Genomic DNA, 19,376 nt, shown 5'->3' on the forward strand with positions numbered 1-19,376 from the left:
AGAAGACAAAAAGAAGCTATACCGAAACCAATACTACAGGACCTTCCTAAATATTCTTCAACTATCCCACAAAACCGAGCAAGCATTCAAGCAACCGACAGATTGATTGCAAAGATACCCGAGAAAGACAGACAAGTCTTATCAAATATATATTATTAGGTATCAAGTTTTGTTTATCAAAACCTGAGAGATTTATAGATAAGTTGATCGACTGATTGATTTATTGATTGACAGATTGACAACTTGATTGATTGATTGATTTACAGAAATAATGATTTTAGAAAGATGCTGTATTTCGATTGGGGGTACCCAAATCAATCAAATGAAATGGATTGAAAGTTTACGCAGTGCATAATACAAATTATATTTTTTTTAAAAGCTGGGAGAGTTGTAAGTCGAAAGCACGCCGATCGAGTCTATTCATGTCGTTCGTCTTTTTCTATTGTCTGTGACATAGATGGAACACATATGTACGTCCTAGCTCCATGGAACATGATACTCACATTCGACATTTATGGTGCAGTCATCGTGGGTCTTGTTATCTTTCTTGGAACATCTCAATGTAGCGCCGTCCGTCTGTTTGAAATTGTTCTGTAGAACCAGCGTGCTTGAGTTTTGTTTTCTTGTTACGTTGAAGTCTCCGTTCAACATATTGCAACCAGGACAAAAGGTGCGATTCTTCAGACATGCATTGCAATATGCAATAGTGGACACCGTTCTGTTGAAGTAAGTGAGTGTCCAGTACATGTTCTGTGCAGCCAGAATACCTTCACATCTGATAGATGTCTCCATTCCGTCTTTAATTGTCACCGCGTGTTCCCTGCAGTCAGAAATCGTGTACGCTGAAACAGAATTTCATTCATACCGCTTTAACAGTAGCCTCCATTGCTTCGATCGACATCGAACAGAGCCATTTTTAATTTCTAAAGCGATAAGGATGGCTGTAGTGAAACTAAACCTTTTTCGCAATACTTTGATTTAAGCTTCAGCAAAGAAACTGAGCGCGTGTGTGTCTATGTGTGTGTGTGTGTGCTTTCTCATACCAGTTTTAATGCTGGTTATTGGTTTATATTAATGGATAACATAAAGCTGGCAAGTCGCGTTGGTTTTGTTGCAAAAAGCTGAACAATGTATTGTCGACCCGTCAGTGAACAGGGAGGGATTGAGAAACTGCAGTTTGGTGCTGTCATTGCTTTCTCTGCTCACATTGTGACCAGCAACTGTGCATGTGTGTGATCAAAAGATTTAACAGAAGCCCACACATATCAATTTTAAAACCGATTATTGACAGGTACTAATGAACAAACATACAAAATACACACCTGGGACTACAAAAAGCCGGCAAGTCGCGTCGGTGTGGTTAAAAAAAGCTGAACATTTTATTGTCGAATCGTAAGTGACCAGCGATGAATTGAGAAACTGCAGCGTTGTGGTTTCATTGCTGTCCCTGCTCACGCTGTAACCTGCGATGGGGTCTGAACATGTTGGGCACTTTGGATTACATTTTTCGCATTCTGCGATTCGAGTTTCTTCTTGGCTGGACGGGTCAGTGATGGACCAGTAGATATTGTGTCCAGCTGTCAGATTGGTACAGGTGAGGGAAGGTTGCTGGCTTTGCACGATGTCAAAGTTGTGTGCACTGTTGCATCCAGGCAGGCTGAAAGTGGTAACTGCAATTGAAAAATAAACTGTTTTCTACAAAGAGATCTCCGTTTATAACAAGAAATGCAGTTTTGTAAATGCACAATTACAACGAAAATAATGTCATTAACATGTTGCTGTTATGAGATGAAGGTTACGTTGTTCTCTTGATGTAAAGTATAAGTTTCCATTATTATGTCGCCAGAACATGCACAGAATGACACGAATTCTAGAAATAAAGCTTGAGCACCGTCTTTTCAATATTGGCACTCACAAAAAGATCTATATATTTGTTTATTTGTTCATTCAATGCAACGAAACCATTCTTATGTCCGTTGAACTACGAATGCTAACGTGTCTTTCTTTCTTTATTTATTTGGTGCTTAACGTCGTTTTCAACCACGAAGGTTATATCGCGACGAGGGAAAGGGGGGAGATGGGATAGGGGAAAGGGGGGAGATGGGATAGAGCCACTTGTTAAGTGTTTCTTGTTCACAAAAGCACTAATCAAAAAATTGCTCCAGGGGCTTGCAACGTAGTACAATATATGACCTTACTGGGAGAATGCAAGTTTCCAGTACAAAGGACTAAACATTTCTTACATACTGCTTGACTAAAATCTTTACAAACATTGACTATATTCTATACAAGAACCACTTAACAAGGGTAAAAGGAGAAACATAATCCGTTAGTCGCCTCTTACGACATGCGGGGTGCAGAGAAATAAGGATGTGGAAAAGAAGACTTTTGGTAAGTGAAATAAAGGTGGTGGATCCAGTCAGGTAGAAATAAGACAACAAGAAAAGAATTGGAAAACTGCAGGGAATAGTAGGGAGAGTTTTCTTGGAAGGAAATATAGGTGAAAGGACTGGTAAGGCAGAAATAAGACAAAAGAAGAGAAGTAAAGGGGTGGGGTAGCTCTGTTTAAACGCTCCCGCCGCGTGAAGGCGACCCCATGGGAGCAATGCTAACGTGAACAGGTCTGTTTGGGTAAAGACATTTCATGCAGGCCAAGAGGCGATATATATGCAATGTTAATATAAATTATAGCAAACTAACTCAACGCATGGTTAAAAGTATGTAATGGACACAAACACAACCGAGGTCTAATCGCTCCAATATCTTTACAGTCACGTTTGATGGATGTAAGGATGTCACCACCCACCAATAACACCTTAACAATAGTGTTTGAAACGGCTGTATATAGTCAATGTTTCGACAGGGCACAACGCTACCCACTTCTTCAATAATGAGATTTTAATGAGTTTCTGAAATGTACCGTTTTTGGTCTTATTACCCGCTAAAATGGCATCGAAAACCGCACTTTATGGCTTCTGAGAAAAATGACACATATACGTACCCTTCAGCATGACATAACGTCTTTCTAAGAAAAGTTCAAGCAAAACTGACAGTTTTGGATACACATTTGATTATTTTATCCAATGCAAAACGTGTTCCGTTTTAGGTTTTTGTTTTTTTGTTTTGTCGATTTTCATGTGGGTTTTGTGAATTTGATTTTTGGGCAGTGTCTGTGTTGTAGGTTTCACTGTACAGACCAGTTGTACAGTAAACGGCCTCGTCACAAAGCTATGCACTCAAACGCAACTGCACAGTTTTATTTTGATGACAGGTAGTACCGATGCATAGTTTTGAACTCGCAAAACTAGCTACAGAGTTCGGTTTACATTGATACAACGAGAAATTGTTCAAGAAATTGTCAGAAATATCTGGATCCCCTCGCGCTCTTTTTGTATCATGCGCGCGTGTTTTCACAAAAGCAGCTCAAAAAGTCATAGGCTGTAATGGTAACCTTTTATTTTACAATCCATTTTAAGTTGTCAAAAATCAGAAGTTGTGTTGGTAAACTCCTATTTTGCAACCAAAGGGCAATGACTGTCGTCTGGTAGATAACATGTAATACGTCGTGCCTTTGGTTTGTTATGAATGTATATATAAAATGTTTGAAATCAAAGGCAATATTCTCAATAGTGTTTAGACAGTCATATTGTACTTACCATGTCCAGCCAAAGAAAAAATCACCAACAGCCAAATGGAATAACGAGGTAAAGGCCACCACATCATGGACGTGTAACACAGTTGAACATTATTCCTCGAAGCAGCTAAAAACAACGTCCTGTTTCGCCATTGATTCACCTTGCTCTTTTCTACTGGCTTCTAACTGCATGCAGTGACGAATCAATCAAAACGCGTGAAGCCCTTATACCCTGCCGCACGCACTGAGAAGCTTGTTTCTTTCCTTGTTCCTGTTACCTTTCTTAAAACGTCTTTCAACGTTAAGAGTAATTAACATGTTAATGCTTCGCTGTGTTCTAAAACTTCTTGTTTTCCTTTAGAATTGGTAATACACCTAATGACTCATGTTTTACCCTTCCTTCTATGGATTAAATTGTAGTAAACAGGCGCGTAGAAAACACCAACCTTGTTGAATTACACAAGAATATCTTTCAGCGACATAAACCTCTGACATTTCTCCACAATCCACCGAAGTAAAATTCGCTTTCAATGCATCTCTGTATGCCGTGCAAAAAGTGTTCTTTGTGCAGATTACATTACTTGGTTGTATGCTTCCTCGTTTTAATGGGGACAACATGAAAAAACGTGTATCAAGCACAATTAACGCCTCAGTGCGAAAGCTACTTGTTTCATGTCCGTGTCGTGACGTGACTTGTCAGGGTAAAGAAAATGAAGCGTCCACCCGCAATGTTATTCTCTCCTGTCGGGGGCACGTTTCGCTGACTTTCAATGGGATCTTGCTTTTTAATTCAGCCAACCCTTCAGCTTTTGCTTTTGCGTACCATTCTACCACTTGACTTTTGGTTTGAATAGGGTTGTCGTGATGGGATTCATTTATTGGATTTATCTTTGGAAAGAGACCAAATAACGTTTCAATGACGGCTTTTTGCGTCAGAGCTGGCAATGCCTCCGCTCACACAAAGGACATCTGTATTAATAGCCTCTGCTCACTCTGCCTGTCTGTCTGTCTGTCTGTCTGTCTGTCTCACCAACTATTTGTCTGTCTGTCTGACTGTGTGTGAGTGTGTGTGTTTGTGTGTGTGTGCGTGCGTGCGTGCGTGCATGTGTGTGTGTGTGTGTGTGTGTGTGCCTGCACCGAGGAAACAAAGGGGGGAAACAGTATTAAGTACGTAAAGATGGAATGATCGGAGTTGTGATTCAGGGGAAATAGCTGGTGTGCCTTTGTGATTTTTCTGGTTTGGATTAGTTAATTTGTCTTGTGTTGTGCTCTCCTGGACGAGTCAATTCAAGTAGGTATGTTAGTGTATTATATTGACAGATCGCAGCAGTACTGTGAGGAGGTTATCACCCCTGTGTTACGAATGGTTTGACCCAGTGTTTGTATAAGGATGTTTGCAGAAAAAGAGATATCAGAGAGCAAGCAGAGACGTGGCATTCATAATTGTGCATCTTTGTTTGTGCAGTGAATGAGTTTCAATACGTTTGGTTGAAAAACATGCTTGGGGTGAAGTTCTATAATGACAATATATTGTGATGTCCAAGGACACAGATCATTCAGCTACCGCGCCTTTTGAGATAGTTTGTAAGATAAGTGAACGCTGCTTCCTCGATTCAGTTATCTCTGATTCGTATACAACTAGTCAGTCTTGACTGCTAACTGAGTTTGAGGATTTGAGATGCTTAAATTGGACTGTTTTTCTTATCTTTTTCTACAATGAAATGCTTAAAATATTGCTGAGTGTGTGTGCCTTGTGAATTCCTTGAGTGCGTATTGTCACGTTCGCGAAGATTTGTTTGTGTAACAATAACAATAACAATAACAGCACTTTATTGTCCATTAAAATATTACATAAAAATGGAAATGTTTCTTCGGCACACCCTGCCTGCCTGTAAACGATTATAACAACAATTGTATAGGACGACACACATAAAACATAAAACATAAAAGGGATACAATCAAATAAAATTATGATATTGCACTATGTGAATTTACCCTCAACAGTGTGTGACCGAGGGTGTAGACATGTGTAGCCAAGTGTGTACATGTGTTAACCCTGCTAGTGTCATGGAGAATATTAGAAACTCAGTTAGCAACCATGTGTATGCCTCGATACCCCCCCTCCCCCCCCATTCTCTCTCTATCTCGTTAGCTGCCTCGACACCCCCCCCCCCCATTCTCTCTCTTTCTCGTTAGCTGCATCTTTCCATAATCATGACCATATTAATTTGATATTGTTTCCTTCCAGTGTGTTTGTTTATTGGTTGATCTGGTTGCGTTTATTGTATGAATTGTGTGTTCCTGTTTGTTTGTTTGTTTGTTTGTTTGTGTGGGTTTTTTTTGGTACGTTGAATATAATTTCTTTCGGTTTGTCCTTTGCATTTTCCATTTTGGAATGGTTTTGTTTCTTGGTTCGTTTATTCATGAGTATGAATGTTTTCACTAGTAGCTTATTTCTTGAACGTAGCTAAACTACTGTGGATACCTATTCAGGAAATATGTCACAGACACAGACCATTGTGACAGCGTAGATATCTTTCAAACGTCAGTATACCAAGAAAACATATGTTTTATTTTTAATTGTTTAGTTCATAGCAGCAAGTGATTTCAAAAACATCTAGTTTACTCATAAACATGCACGTAATCAGCCAACCAAAACAACAGGAAGAAAGTCCTGGATAGTGTTTTTCAGTTACAGTTTTACAACAAAGTCAGACATAATGATCAGGTCGTTCAAGCAAGGTTAAACAAATGTTTCTTCTCATATGCATACTTTAAGAGACACCAATTCCGTAAACAGCACCCGTGCTATGAAGATTTTGAAAAAAACCGTTTACAACATGCAGGGAAGGAGATGAAAATCCTTGATGAGGACATTCGTATGTGTTCATGACAGTCACCATGTCTTCGCCTCTCCATTTGATTGAGGTACGGTTGTGTTAGAACCTCCACTCTTTGTCTACACTATTCACAATGTGTACCACTTCATACAATATGTGGTAACCGCTGGATGAAGCCAAAGTTGTCATTTAACTGGGCGCACAATTTGACAAGCAAGAATCTGGCAGAACAAAGAGTATCATCGCAACAATTTATATTCGTTTTTTTTTTTTTAACTGTCTACAAAAATGTATATGTCGTGCCGAATTCACATAATTGTCGACTTCGCGGAATCGGCAACATTTTTGCCCATTTCGCGTAATCGGCAAAACGCTGCCCATTACCCGAAATCGGCAGAGTTTAGCCAAAAACGTAGAAAGGCTTCTAAAATTTGCCCATTTTGCGAAATCGGCAGCCACTTTTTGGTTTTAAAGTTCGCAAATGCCTGAGAAATCATCACACTTAGACAACTAGTTACTCGAATGGATAGATATTGCAATAATCGATAAGTTATGGCAAGTTATTGCAGAAAGTGTAGTTTTTGTGCATTTTCGGAGTTATGCTCGACCTAAACCAACATAGACCATACAAAACATAGTAGGGAGGTGAAGCAATGTTAACGCAATGTTCTGGTGACACAAAAAGTAACAGACTGGCTGTCGCTTTTGCAAAATTGGCAAATATTAGAAGCTTTTCCGCATTTTCTGCAAAACTCTGCCGATTTCACGTAATGGGCAGCGTTTTGCCGATTACGCGAGGGCAAAAATGTTGCCGATGCCGCGAATTCGGCAATTCTGTGAATTCGGCACGACATATTATATATCTATATATATATATATATACGATTAGTGTCTGTCTATCTGTCTGTTCGTGATGCACGGCCAAAGTTCTTGGTGGATCTTTTTTCAAATTTGGACACCGTATTCAGCTACAGCCCGGACACAACCTCATCGATGAGATATTTCAACACGTGCTCTCAGCGCGCAGCGCTGAACCCATTTTGATTTTTTTGGTCTGGATCCACTAGTGCACTACCAGTAACTCTTCCTTATCTTCTCCAGTGTTTTCAGCCGCGATTATCTCCCTTCCTCCGTGTGGCGTCAATCCATATTCCCGTTACTACGTTACTATTTTTAGAAGGTCACTGCACGTTACTATTTTTAGAAGGTCTCCAGTGTTTTGCGCGTTTATCTCCTTTCCTTCGTGCGCAGCCTGGTATTCGGCTCTACTTCTTCCCGGCGAAGCCGGTACCCGGCGAAGCGGGTAATCATCTAGTATATATATATATATACATTAGAAAATTGACATGTACATCACAGCCACATACATGTTTTGTTGATTCATGTTGAGAGGCATTCGACCCAAAGGCTAACATGCATGTATCCACCGTGAAAAAAGCAAAACATCTCCAATACATAAACATCACAATTATTATTTACAATGGTTAAATACCAACGGGTCCATTTATCTACAAAAGCGTGTGACAATCATGTCTAACTCGTTTCACCACACCCTGAACATGTCAAGGGCAAAATGTTATCGACATTTGTGTACGTTAGTCAATCGGTGTCAGATCTCTTTTAAAGCTCACTATCATAGGCAAAAACAGTACCAACTATATTAATACACGTTCACAACAGGTAAAACATCGTGTGTTCCTATGCACATATTATTTGTATCGTGCCCTTCGAAACACAACAATACTACTTTTTCTCTTGTTTTGTTTTTTACAGAAGAATAGATGCTTCGAATTGTTTAAGCAAAGGAACAAAGAGAGACAGAGAGCGAGCGAAAGAGAGAGAGAGAGAGAGAGAGAGAGAGACAGACAGAGAGAGAGAGAGAGACAGACAGACAGACAGACAGAGAGAGAGGCAGACAGAGAGACACAGAGACAGAGAGAGACACACATAGACACAGACATAGAGAGAGATAGACAGAGAGAGAGAGACAGAGAGAGAGACAGAGAGAGACACAGAGAGAGACAGAGATAGGACAGAGAGATAGGAAAGAGAGACAGAGAGAGTGAGTGGGTAGGAGGGAATGAGGGAGAGATAGAGAGAGAGGGAATGAGGCAGAGACAAAATGAGAGAGTGCGTTTGTGTGTGTGTGAGAGAGAGAGAGAGAGAGAGAGAGAGAGAGAGAGAGAGAGAGAGAGAGAGAGAGAGAGGAAGAGAGAGAGAGAGAGAGAGAGAGAGAGAGAGAGAGAGAGAGAGAGAGAGAGAGAGAGAGAGAGAGAGTATGCAGACGTAATCATCCCTTTTCACTGGTTAGGATCTTCATATGCCTCATCTGAAACACAAATAAAAAGAGCTCATCGGCAACACATAACATATAATGCACATTTCTAATGTTATTGAAATAGGACATAATTTGAAAAGACATAAACCATGCCACATGTCTATGTATGTATTGCTTTCTTTCACCACACGAACACCGAACCATATTCAATATTAGCCAAAAACATTCGGTTTACTAACATGTCGAGAGCAATTAATATACAGCTAATCTGAGGTGAAACTAAATCCCCGAAAGCTCAATATCTACCAAGCTCGCTCTCTCTCTCTCTCTCTCTCTCTCTCTCTCTCTCTCTCTCTCTCTCTCTCTCTCTCTCTCTCTCTCTCTCTCTCTCTCTCTCTCTCTCTCTCTCTCTCTCTCTCTCTCTCTCTCTCTCTCTCTCTCTCTCTCTCTCTCTCTCTCTGGGATTTATATGTCCTGACCAAGCTGCGGATAAACAAACTAGGTTTTACCTATCTAGACATGAAACTGAAAGTGATAACCTCAATACCTACCAATGTATATATGTCCGGGCTTCACGTGTCCTGACCAAGCTGAGAGTACTCTGCACGCTGACCGACCTCCGACATGTCCAAACCGTGGTACAGATCTATGTAGTCTATAGAACAAACAGAGAGCAAACTTGATTGCATCAGCATATTGATGATGAGTTATCAATTGATGAATTGGTTTGGGTTTAATAAGTACCTTTGATGTGTGTATTCGTCTGAGCGTGCGTGTTTACATTGGTCTTTGTGTGTGGTGTTGGTTTGGTGTGTATTTACATTGGTCTGTGTGTGTGGTGTTGGTTTGGTGTGTGTTTACATTGGTCTGTGTGTGGTGTTGGTTTGGTGCGTGTTTACATTGGTCTGTGTGTGTGGTGTTGGTTTGGTGCGTGTTTACATTGGTCTGTGTGTGTGGTGTTGGTTTGGTGCGTGTTTACATTGGTCTGTGTGTGTGGTGTTGGTTTGGTGTGTGTTTACATTGGTCTGTGTGTGTGGTGTTGGTTTGGTGCGTGTTTACATTGGTCTGTGTGTGTGGTGTTGGTTTGGTGTGTGTTTACATTGGCCTGCGTGTGTGGTGTTGGTTTGGTGCGTGTTTACATTGGTCTGTGTGTGGTGTTGGTTTGGTGTGTGTTTACATTGGTCTGTGTGTGTGGTGTTGGTTTGGTGCGTGTTTACATTGGTCTGTGTGTGGTGTTGGTTTGGTGCGTGTTTACATTGGTCTGTGTGTGTGGTGTTGGTTTGGTGCGTGTTTACATTGGTCTGTGTGTGGTGTTGGTTTGGTGTGTGTTTACATTGGTCTGTGTGTGGTGTTGGTTTGGTGTGTGTTTACATTGGTCTGTGTGTGTGGTGTTGGTTTGGTGTGTATTTACGTTGGTCTGTGTGTGTGGTGTTGGTTTGGTGTGTGTTTACATTGGTCTGTGTGTGTGGTGTTGGTTTGGTGTGTGTTTACATTGGTCTGTGTGTGTGGTGTTGGTTTGGTGTGTGTTTACATTGGTCTGTGTGTGTGGTGTTGGTTTGGTGTGTGTTTACATTGGTCTGTGTGTGTGGTGTTGGTTTGGTGTGTGTTTACATTGGTCTGTGTGTGTGGTGTTGGTTTGGTGTGTGTTTACATTGGTCTGTGTGTGTGGTGTTGGTTTGGTGCGTGTTTACATTGGTCTGTGTGTGTGGTGTTGGTTTGGTGTGTGTTTACATTGGTCTGTGTGTGTGGTGTTGGTTTGGTGTGTGTTTACATTGGTCTGTGTGTGTGGTGTTGGTTTGGTGTGTGTTTACATTGGTCTGTGTGTGTGGTGTTGGTTTGGTGCGCGTTTACATTGGTCTGTGTGTGGTGTTGGTTTGGTGTGTGTTTACATTGGTCTGTGTGTGTGGTGTTGGTTTGGTGTGTGTTTACATTGGTCTGTGTGTGGTGTTGGTTTGGTGTGTGTTTACATTGGTCTGTGTGTGGTGTTGGTTTGGTGCGTGTTTACATTGGTCTGTGTGTGGTGTTGGTTTGGTGTGTGTTTACATTGGTCTGTGTGTGGTGTTGGTTTGGTGTGTGTTTACTTTGGTCTGTGTGTGTGGAGTTGGTTTGGTGCGTGTTTACATTGGTCTGTGTGTGTGGTGTTGGTTTGGTGCGTGTTTACATTGGTCTGTGTGTGGTGTTGGTTTGGTGTGTGTTTACATTGGTCTGTGTGTGGTGTTGGTTTGGTGTGTGTTTACATTGGTCTGTGTGTGGTGTTGGTTTGGTGTGTGTTTACATTGGTCTGTGTGTGTGGTGTTGGTTTGGTGTGTGTTTACATTGGTCTGTGTGTGGTGTTGGTTTGGTGTGTGTTTACATTGGTCTGTGTGTGGTGTGTGTTTGGTGTGTGTTTACATTGGTCTGTGTGTGGTGTTGGTTTGGTGTGTGTTTACATTGGTCTGTGTGTGTGGTGTTGGTTTGGTGCGTGTTTACATTGGTCTGTGTGTGGTGTTGGTTTGGTGCGTGTTTACATTGGTCTGTGTGTGTGGTGTTGGTTTGGTGCGTGTTTACATTGGTCTGTGTGTGTGGTGTTGGTTTGGTGTGTGTTTACATTGGTCTGTGTGTGGTGTTGGTTTGGTGTGTGTTTACATTGGTCTGTGTGTGGTGTTGGTTTGGTGCGTGTTTACATTGGTCTGTGTGTGTGGTGTTGGTTTGGTGTGTGTTTACATTGGTCTGTGTGTGTGGTGTTGGTTTGGTGCGTGGTTACATTGGTCTGTGTGTGTGGTGTTGGTTTGGTGTGTGTTTACATTGGACTGTGTGTGGTGTTGGTGTGGTGTGTGTTTACATTGGTCTGTGTGTGGTGTTGGTTTGGTGCGTGTTTACATTGGTCTGTGTGTGTGGTGTTGGTTTGGTGCGTGTTTACATTGGTCTGTGTGTGGTGTTGGTTTGGTGTGTGTTTACATTGGTCTGTGTGTGTTGTGTTGGTTTGGTGCGTGTTTACATTGGTCTGTGTGTGTGGTGTTGGTTTGGTGCGTGTTTACATACATTGGTCTGCGTGTGTGGTGTTGGTTTGGTGCGTGTTTACATTGGTCTGTGTGTGTGGTGTTGGTGTGGTGCGTGTTTACATTGGTCTGTGTGTGTGGTGTTGGTTTGGTGCGTGTTTACATTGGTCTGTGTGTGTGGTGTTGGTTTGGTGTGTGTTTACATTGGTCTGTGTGTGTGGTGTTGGTTTGGTGCGTGTTTACATTGGTCTGTGTGTGTGGTGTTGGTTTGGTGCGTGTTTACATTGGTCTGTGTGTGTGGTGTTGGTTTGGTGCGTGTTCACATTGGTCTGTGTGTGTGGTGTTGGTTTGGTGTGTGTTTACATTGGTCTGTGTGTGTGGTGTTGGTTTGGTGTGTGTTTACATTGGTCTGTGTGTGGTGTTGGTTTGGTGCGTGTTTACATTGGTCTGTGTGTGGTGTTGGTTTGGTGTGTGTTTACATTGGTCTGTGTGTGTGGTGTTGGTTTGGTGCGTGTTTACATTGGTCTGTGTGTGTGGTGTTGGTTTGGTGTGTGTTTACATTGGTCTGTGTGTGTGGTGTTGGTTTGGTGCGTGTTTACATTGGTCTGTGTGTGTGGTGTTGGTTTGGTGCGTGTTTACATTGGTCTGTGTGTGTGTGGTGTTGGTTTGGTGCGTGTTTACATTGGTCTGTGTGTGTGGTGTTGGTTTGGTGTGTGTTTACATTGGTCTGTGTGTGTGGTGTTGGTTTGGTGCGTGTTTACATTGGTCTGTGTGTGTGGTGTTGGTTTGGTGTGTGTTTACATTGGCCTGCGTGTGTGGTGTTGGTTTGGTGCGTGTTTACATTGGTCTGTGTGTGGTGTTGGTTTGGTGTGTGTTTACATTGGTCTGTGTGTGTGGTGTTGGTTTGGTGCGTGTTTACATTGGTCTGTGTTTGGTGTTGGTTTGGTGCGTGTTTACATTGGTCTGTGTGTGTGGTGTTGGTTTGGTGCGTGTTTACATTGGTCTGTGTGTGGTGTTGGTTTGGTGTGTGTTTACATTGGTCTGTGTGTGGTGTTGGTTTGGTGTGTGTTTACATTGGTCTGTGTGTGTGGTGTTGGTTTGGTGTGTATTTACGTTGGTCTGTGTGTGTGGTGTTGGTTTGGTGTGTGTTTACATTGGTCTGTGTGTGTGGTGTTGGTTTGGTGTGTGTTTACATTGGTCTGTGTGTGTGGTGTTGGTTTGGTGTGTGTTTACATTGGTCTGTGTGTGTGGTGTTGGTTTGGTGTGTGTTTACATTGGTCTGTGTGTGTGGTGTTGGTTTGGTGTGTGTTTACATTGGTCTGTGTGTGTGGTGTTGGTTTGGTGTGTGTTTACATTGGTCTGTGTGTGTGGTGTTGGTTTGGTGCGTGTTTACATTGGTCTGTGTGTGTGGTGTTGGTTTGGTGTGTGTTTACATTGGTCTGTGTGTGTGGTGTTGGTTTGGTGTGTGTTTACATTGGTCTGTGTGTGTGGTGTTGGTTTGGTGTGTGTTTACATTGGTCTGTGTGTGTGGTGTTGGTTTGGTGCGCGTTTACATTGGTCTGTGTGTGGTGTTGGTTTGGTGTGTGTTTACATTGGTCTGTGTGTGTGGTGTTGGTTTGGTGTGTGTTTACATTGGTCTGTGTGTGGTGTTGGTTTGGTGTGTGTTTACATTGGTCTGTGTGTGGTGTTGGTTTGGTGCGTGTTTACATTGGTCTGTGTGTGGTGTTGGTTTGGTGTGTGTTTACATTGGTCTGTGTGTGGTGTTGGTTTGGTGTGTGTTTACTTTGGTCTGTGTGTGTGGAGTTGGTTTGGTGCGTGTTTACATTGGTCTGTGTGTGTGGTGTTGGTTTGGTGCGTGTTTACATTGGTCTGTGTGTGGTGTTGGTTTGGTGTGTGTTTACATTGGTCTGTGTGTGGTGTTGGTTTGGTGTGTGTTTACATTGGTCTGTGTGTGGTGTTGGTTTGGTGTGTGTTTACATTGGTCTGTGTGTGTGGTGTTGGTTTGGTGTGTGTTTACATTGGTCTGTGTGTGGTGTTGGTTTGGTGTGTGTTTACATTGGTCTGTGTGTGGTGTGTGTTTGGTGTGTGTTTACATTGGTCTGTGTGTGGTGTTGGTTTGGTGTGTGTTTACATTGGTCTGTGTGTGTGGTGTTGGTTTGGTGCGTGTTTACATTGGTCTGTGTGTGGTGTTGGTTTGGTGCGTGTTTACATTGGTCTGTGTGTGTGGTGTTGGTTTGGTGCGTGTTTACATTGGTCTGTGTGTGTGGTGTTGGTTTGGTGTGTGTTTACATTGGTCTGTGTGTGGTGTTGGTTTGGTGTGTGTTTACATTGGTCTGTGTGTGGTGTTGGTTTGGTGCGTGTTTACATTGGTCTGTGTGTGTGGTGTTGGTTTGGTGTGTGTTTACATTGGTCTGTGTGTGTGGTGTTGGTTTGGTGCGTGGTTACATTGGTCTGTGTGTGTGGTGTTGGTTTGGTGTGTGTTTACATTGGACTGTGTGTGGTGTTGGTGTGGTGTGTGTTTACATTGGTCTGTGTGTGGTGTTGGTTTGGTGCGTGTTTACATTGGTCTGTGTGTGTGGTGTTGGTTTGGTGCGTGTTTACATTGGTCTGTGTGTGGTGTTGGTTTGGTGTGTGTTTACATTGGTCTGTGTGTGTTGTGTTGGTTTGGTGCGTGTTTACATTGGTCTGTGTGTGTGGTGTTGGTTTGGTGCGTGTTTACATACATTGGTCTGCGTGTGTGGTGTTGGTTTGGTGCGTGTTTACATTGGTCTGTGTGTGTGGTGTTGGTTTGGTGCGTGTTTACATTGGTCTGTGTGTGTGGTGTTGGTTTGGTGCGTGTTTACATTGGTCTGTGTGTGTGGTGTTGGTTTGGTGTGTGTTTACATTGGTCTGTGTGTGTGGTGTTGGTTTGGTGCGTGTTTACATTGGTCTGTGTGTGTGGTGTTGGTTTGGTGCGTGTTTACATTGGTCTGTGTGTGTGGTGTTGGTTTGGTGCGTGTTCACATTGGTCTGTGTGTGTGGTGTTGGTTTGGTGTGTGTTTACATTGGTCTGTGTGTGTGGTGTTGGTTTGGTGTGTGTTTACATTGGTCTGTGTGTGGTGTTGGTTTGGTGCGTGTTTACATTGGTCTGTGTGTGGTGTTGGTTTGGTGTGTGTTTACATTGGTCTGTGTGTGTGGTGTTGGTTTGGTGTGTGTTTACATTGGTCTGTGTGTGGTGTTGGTTTGGTGCGTGTTTACATTGGTCTGTGTGTGTGGTGTTGGTTTGGTGCGTGTTTACATTGGTCTGTGTGTGTGGTGTTGGTTTGGTGTGTGTTTACAATGGTCTGTGTGTGTGGTGTTGGTTTGGTGTGTGTTTACATTGGTCTGTGTGTGTGGTGTTGGTTTGGTGCGTGTTTACATTGGTCTGTGTGTGTGGTGTTGGTTTGGTGCGTGTTCACATTGGTCTGTGTGTGTGGTGTTGGTTTGGTGTGTGTTTACATTGGTCTGTGTGTGTGGTGTTGGTTTGGTGTGTGTTTACATTGGTCTGTGTGTGGTGTTGGTTTGGTGCGTGTTTACATTGGTCTGTGTGTGGTGTTGGTTTGGTGTGTGTTTACATTGGTCTGTGTGTGTGGTGTTGGTTTGGTGTGTGTTTACATTGGTCTGTGTGTGGTGTTGGTTTGGTGCGTGTTTACATTGGTCTGTGTGTGTGGTGTTGGTTTGGTGCGTGTTTACATTGGTCTGTGTGTGTGGTGTTGGTTTGGTGCGTGTTTACATTGGTCTGTGTGTGTGGTGTTGGTTTGGTGCGTGTTTACATTGGTCTGTGTGTGTGGTGTTGGTTTGGTGCGTGTTTACATTGGTCTGTGTGTGTGGTGTTGGTTTGGTGTGTGCGTTGAAGTACTGGTTTGATTCCGTATACTTGCTGTCATATGATTGACCAAATTACTCACACTGATCATACTGTCAACAAACAGATAAGGTTATCAAAAGAGTACGGACATGCAGAAAACAAGCCAGAACAAATACATGCAAAGTGGTTTAAAACAGTGGTTGTAGCTTACCCCAAAGTGAAGACAGAACTGTGTTCTATACACTTACCAGCATCTGAAGCGGCGTTAACTGGACGCTGCCCCAGTTCGGAATAGACGGATCGTAGACCAACATCTTGCATGTGCAGACCATCATAAGTATCTGCGGCACCTGTTCACAATCACATCTTTTTGATACTCAGTGTGTCTTAGTTAAGTTCGTAAATTGATACTAAAACAAGTAGATCAGGAAATGCATACATAAATACACACATAAATACATACTCAAATACATCAAAACAAAAAGATAAAACAACAGAAACTACTCTGGGTATATTCTCCATCAATATTTCGGCGGACGGTACGTGATGCGTGCACAAAGCAACACACAACCAAACACTACGATAACTTAGACACAAAACAAAAACAATTAAATAAACAAATGATTGAATATAACAATGAATACATATTTGACTGGCTTACTGATTGACTCACTGACTGATAGCCTGAAAGCATGACTGACTGTATTCATGACGGAATAAATGTCAATCACTTGGCATGACGAAGACACTGACACAGGCATGAGTAAACGGGCATGTGTGTTTGTGTGTGGTAGTGTGAGTATGTGTGTGTGTGTGTGTGTGTGTGTGTGTGTGTGTGTGTGTGTGTGTGTGTGTGTGTGTGTGTGTGTGTGTGTGTTTGTGTGTGGTAGTGTGAGTATGTGTGTGTGTGTGTGTGTGTGTGAAACTATCCTCTACTTCTATTGTTGCGAGATCTTATTAAACTGCAATGACTAAAGCATTTGTGAAGTCATCGGTTCAATGATTAATTGATTCGTGTGTTCATCCTTAATTCGTTGCCTGTATGTTTAGAAAATGTATGAATAGGCATGATGCAAATAAAGAGAGAGAGAGAGAGAGGGGGATGGAAATAGAGAACGAGAAAGAGAGGAAGCGACAAAACAAACCATTGGCAGTTGAGGTCGCTTCTTCCGTGCTTGTAACTTCTTCTGCTTTTGGTCCTGAAAATTGGTGGACAATTACACAAATTCAAAACAAATAAAGTGTGATACATATACTGTTCGTTAACTCTCTCTTATCAAAGAAAAACAGCAGACCCTGTATATGTCAATGTATAACTTTTGTGTTTTTGTTAACTTAAAAAACGTGTTTTTTTTAAAGAGGACATACATAAAGTAACCACAATAATGAGCATGTTGTAGGCTACCCGCCCTTGTCTGACAAAACAGGCTGTATTGGCATTTGAACACTCAGCCTTCAACATGGGAAGCCGACGCCTTCTTTGAATTAATAGACTATCGTGCCCGTCAACATTAACAGCTATTGTGTTTTCAGCGTAGCAATTGGGCCCGATATTTAGACGAGACAAGTAAATGCCGACGAGTCGAAGACGAGTCGCATTATACTTGTTCGAGTCTAAATATCTGACCCTATTGCTACGATGAAAACACAATAGCGTTTATATAGCTATTCTGCCATTTAATGCTGTGTTAAAACCATGTGTTTGTCAGCAACAAGTACCAGAATGGTCCATGTCGTTGATTGCAGACGACGGTTCCCTTTCCGCATGAAGCCACAGAAATAACCGAACATTAAAAAACCCACGGACATGTATTACGGAGAAAACTCGAGATAACCGGATGTGTAGCATTACGTCAATATGCTAGGAATCATATGACGTCATGGCGTATCATGCTTGCCTACGTAGATTGTATGTTCGAAAGTCTGGCTTCTGTTGGGAATTCGCGTGGTGAAGACTGCGGTAAATCTGTAGATGATAATAGAACAAGGATTGTCTCAGAAGAAACGACTAGATGTGTCAGACCGGTAACTTCATTTCAACATTGCACTATACAATGGACGTTCTATGTGACAGGAGAGTTTGCTGATTTTGTGCTAAACATTGGAGAGATCGTCTGCTAGAATCAGAGATAGTTCGCTTCAGGTTGCAGCTTCTGGAAATTTGCAAGGTTTGTTGCCTTTAAATAACTGGATTTTACACGTAATGTGTGTCATGTACAGTAAGCAACAACAAAAACACACACAAAGCAAATGACATCGTCTGTCGACTTGTCCCATAAACAAACCTGGCGAGGTATGCGTGTACTTTATGCACGTGGAAGAAACCGGAACCATGCGTCTGTGTTGCCAATATGCTTTTGGATATTGCCAAAAATGACCGACTTCGGTAGCATTATGCTTTGATGATCGGAAAAGGGATGTGTGAGACCATCCAATCACAGCCCCCGAATTCCCCCACGTGTTCATCAGAATAGCTATACATGCGTATAATAATCACACACGTTTTTGTCTGTGAACTTTTTCTCAGATCATTTTTACAAAAACAGTTTATTACATACTCACTTTCACGTTTGACGATCACAGCGATGACAATAACGACGGCGGCAATGAAGACACAACCAGCAACGCTTCCTGCCACGGCTGCTACAGGAAATCGAGAATCTTGTTCTTGGTTGACGTGGAAAGCTTATCGAGAGAAAAAAGTACATCTTTGTAAGTCTGTCTAAGGATACATACATCTCTCTAGTGTCAGTCTGTCTAAGGATACCATACATCTCTCGTGTCAGTTTGTCTAAGGATACCATACATCTCTCTAGTGTCAGTTTGTCTAAGGATACCATACATCTCTCTTGTGTCAGTCTGTCTAAGGATACCATACATCTCTCTAGTGTCAGTTTGTCTAAGGATACCATACATCTCTCTAGTGTCAGTCTGTCTAAGGATACCATACGTCTCTCTAGTGTCAGTTTGTCTAAGGATACCATACATCTCTCTAGTGTCAGTCTGTCTAAGGATACCATACATTTCTCGTGTGTCAGTTTGTCTTAGGATACCATACATCTCTCGTGTCAGTTTGTCTAAGGATACCATACATCTCTCTAGTGTCAGTTTGTCTAAGGATACCATGCATCTCTCTTGTGTCAGTCTGTCTAAGGATACCATACATCTCTCGTGTGTCAGTTTGTCTAAGGATACCATACATCTCTCGTGTCAGTTTGTCTAAGGATACCATACATCTCTCTAGTGTCAGTTTGTCTAAGGATACCATACATCTCTCTTGTGTCAGTCTGTCTAAGGATACCATACATCTCTAGTGTCAGTTTGTCTGAGGATACTATACATCTCTCTAGTGTCAGTTTGTCTAAGGATACCATACATCTCTCTTGTGTCAGTCTGTCTAAGGATACCATACATCTCTCGTGTCAGTTTGTCTAAGGATACCATACATCTCTCTAGTGTCAGGTTGTCTAAGGATACAATACATCTCTCTAGTGTCAGTTTGTCTGAGGATACTATACATCTCTCTAGTGTCAGTTTGTCTAAGGATACCATACGTCTCTCTAGTGTCAGTTTGTCTAAGGATACCATACATCTCTCTAGTGTCAGTTTGTCTAAGGATACCATACATCTCTCTAGTGTCAGTCTGTCTAAGGATACCATACATCTCTCTTGTGTCAGTCTGTCTAATGATACCATACATCTCTCTAGTGTCAGTCTGTCTAAGGATACCATACATCTCTCTAGTGTCAGTTTGTCTTAGAATACCATACATCTCTCTTGTGTCAGTTTGTCTAAGGATACCATACATCTCTCTAGTGTC

General features: G+C 42.1%; 1 protein-coding gene across 3 annotated transcripts in view; it reads right to left on the bottom strand.

The window, feature by feature from the left end:
• LOC138974241 (uncharacterized) overlaps positions 1-19,376 on the bottom strand; it is a 48,207-nt gene that overhangs the window by 19,520 nt on the left and 9,311 nt on the right. The window contains exons 1-3 of one of the 3 annotated variants that reach the window (XM_070346969.1): positions 3,657-4,272; positions 1,323-1,670; positions 504-842 (exon numbers count right to left, since the gene is read on the bottom strand). The exons of 1 other annotated variant lie outside the window; for it this stretch is intronic. In XM_070346969.1, coding sequence (XP_070203070.1) covers positions 504-842; positions 1,323-1,670; positions 3,657-3,723 — 754 coding nt within the window. In that variant the 5' untranslated portion in view covers positions 3,724-4,272. Of the gene's footprint in view, positions 1-503; positions 843-1,322; positions 1,671-3,656; positions 4,273-19,376 lie in introns of those variants that run through there. One more of the 3 variants, XM_070346966.1, reaches the window with a different exon arrangement.

Source organism: Littorina saxatilis, linkage group LG8, assembly GCF_037325665.1.
Source record: "Littorina saxatilis isolate snail1 linkage group LG8, US_GU_Lsax_2.0, whole genome shotgun sequence".
In the NCBI taxonomy this organism is placed as follows: Eukaryota; Metazoa; Mollusca; class Gastropoda; order Littorinimorpha; family Littorinidae; genus Littorina; species Littorina saxatilis.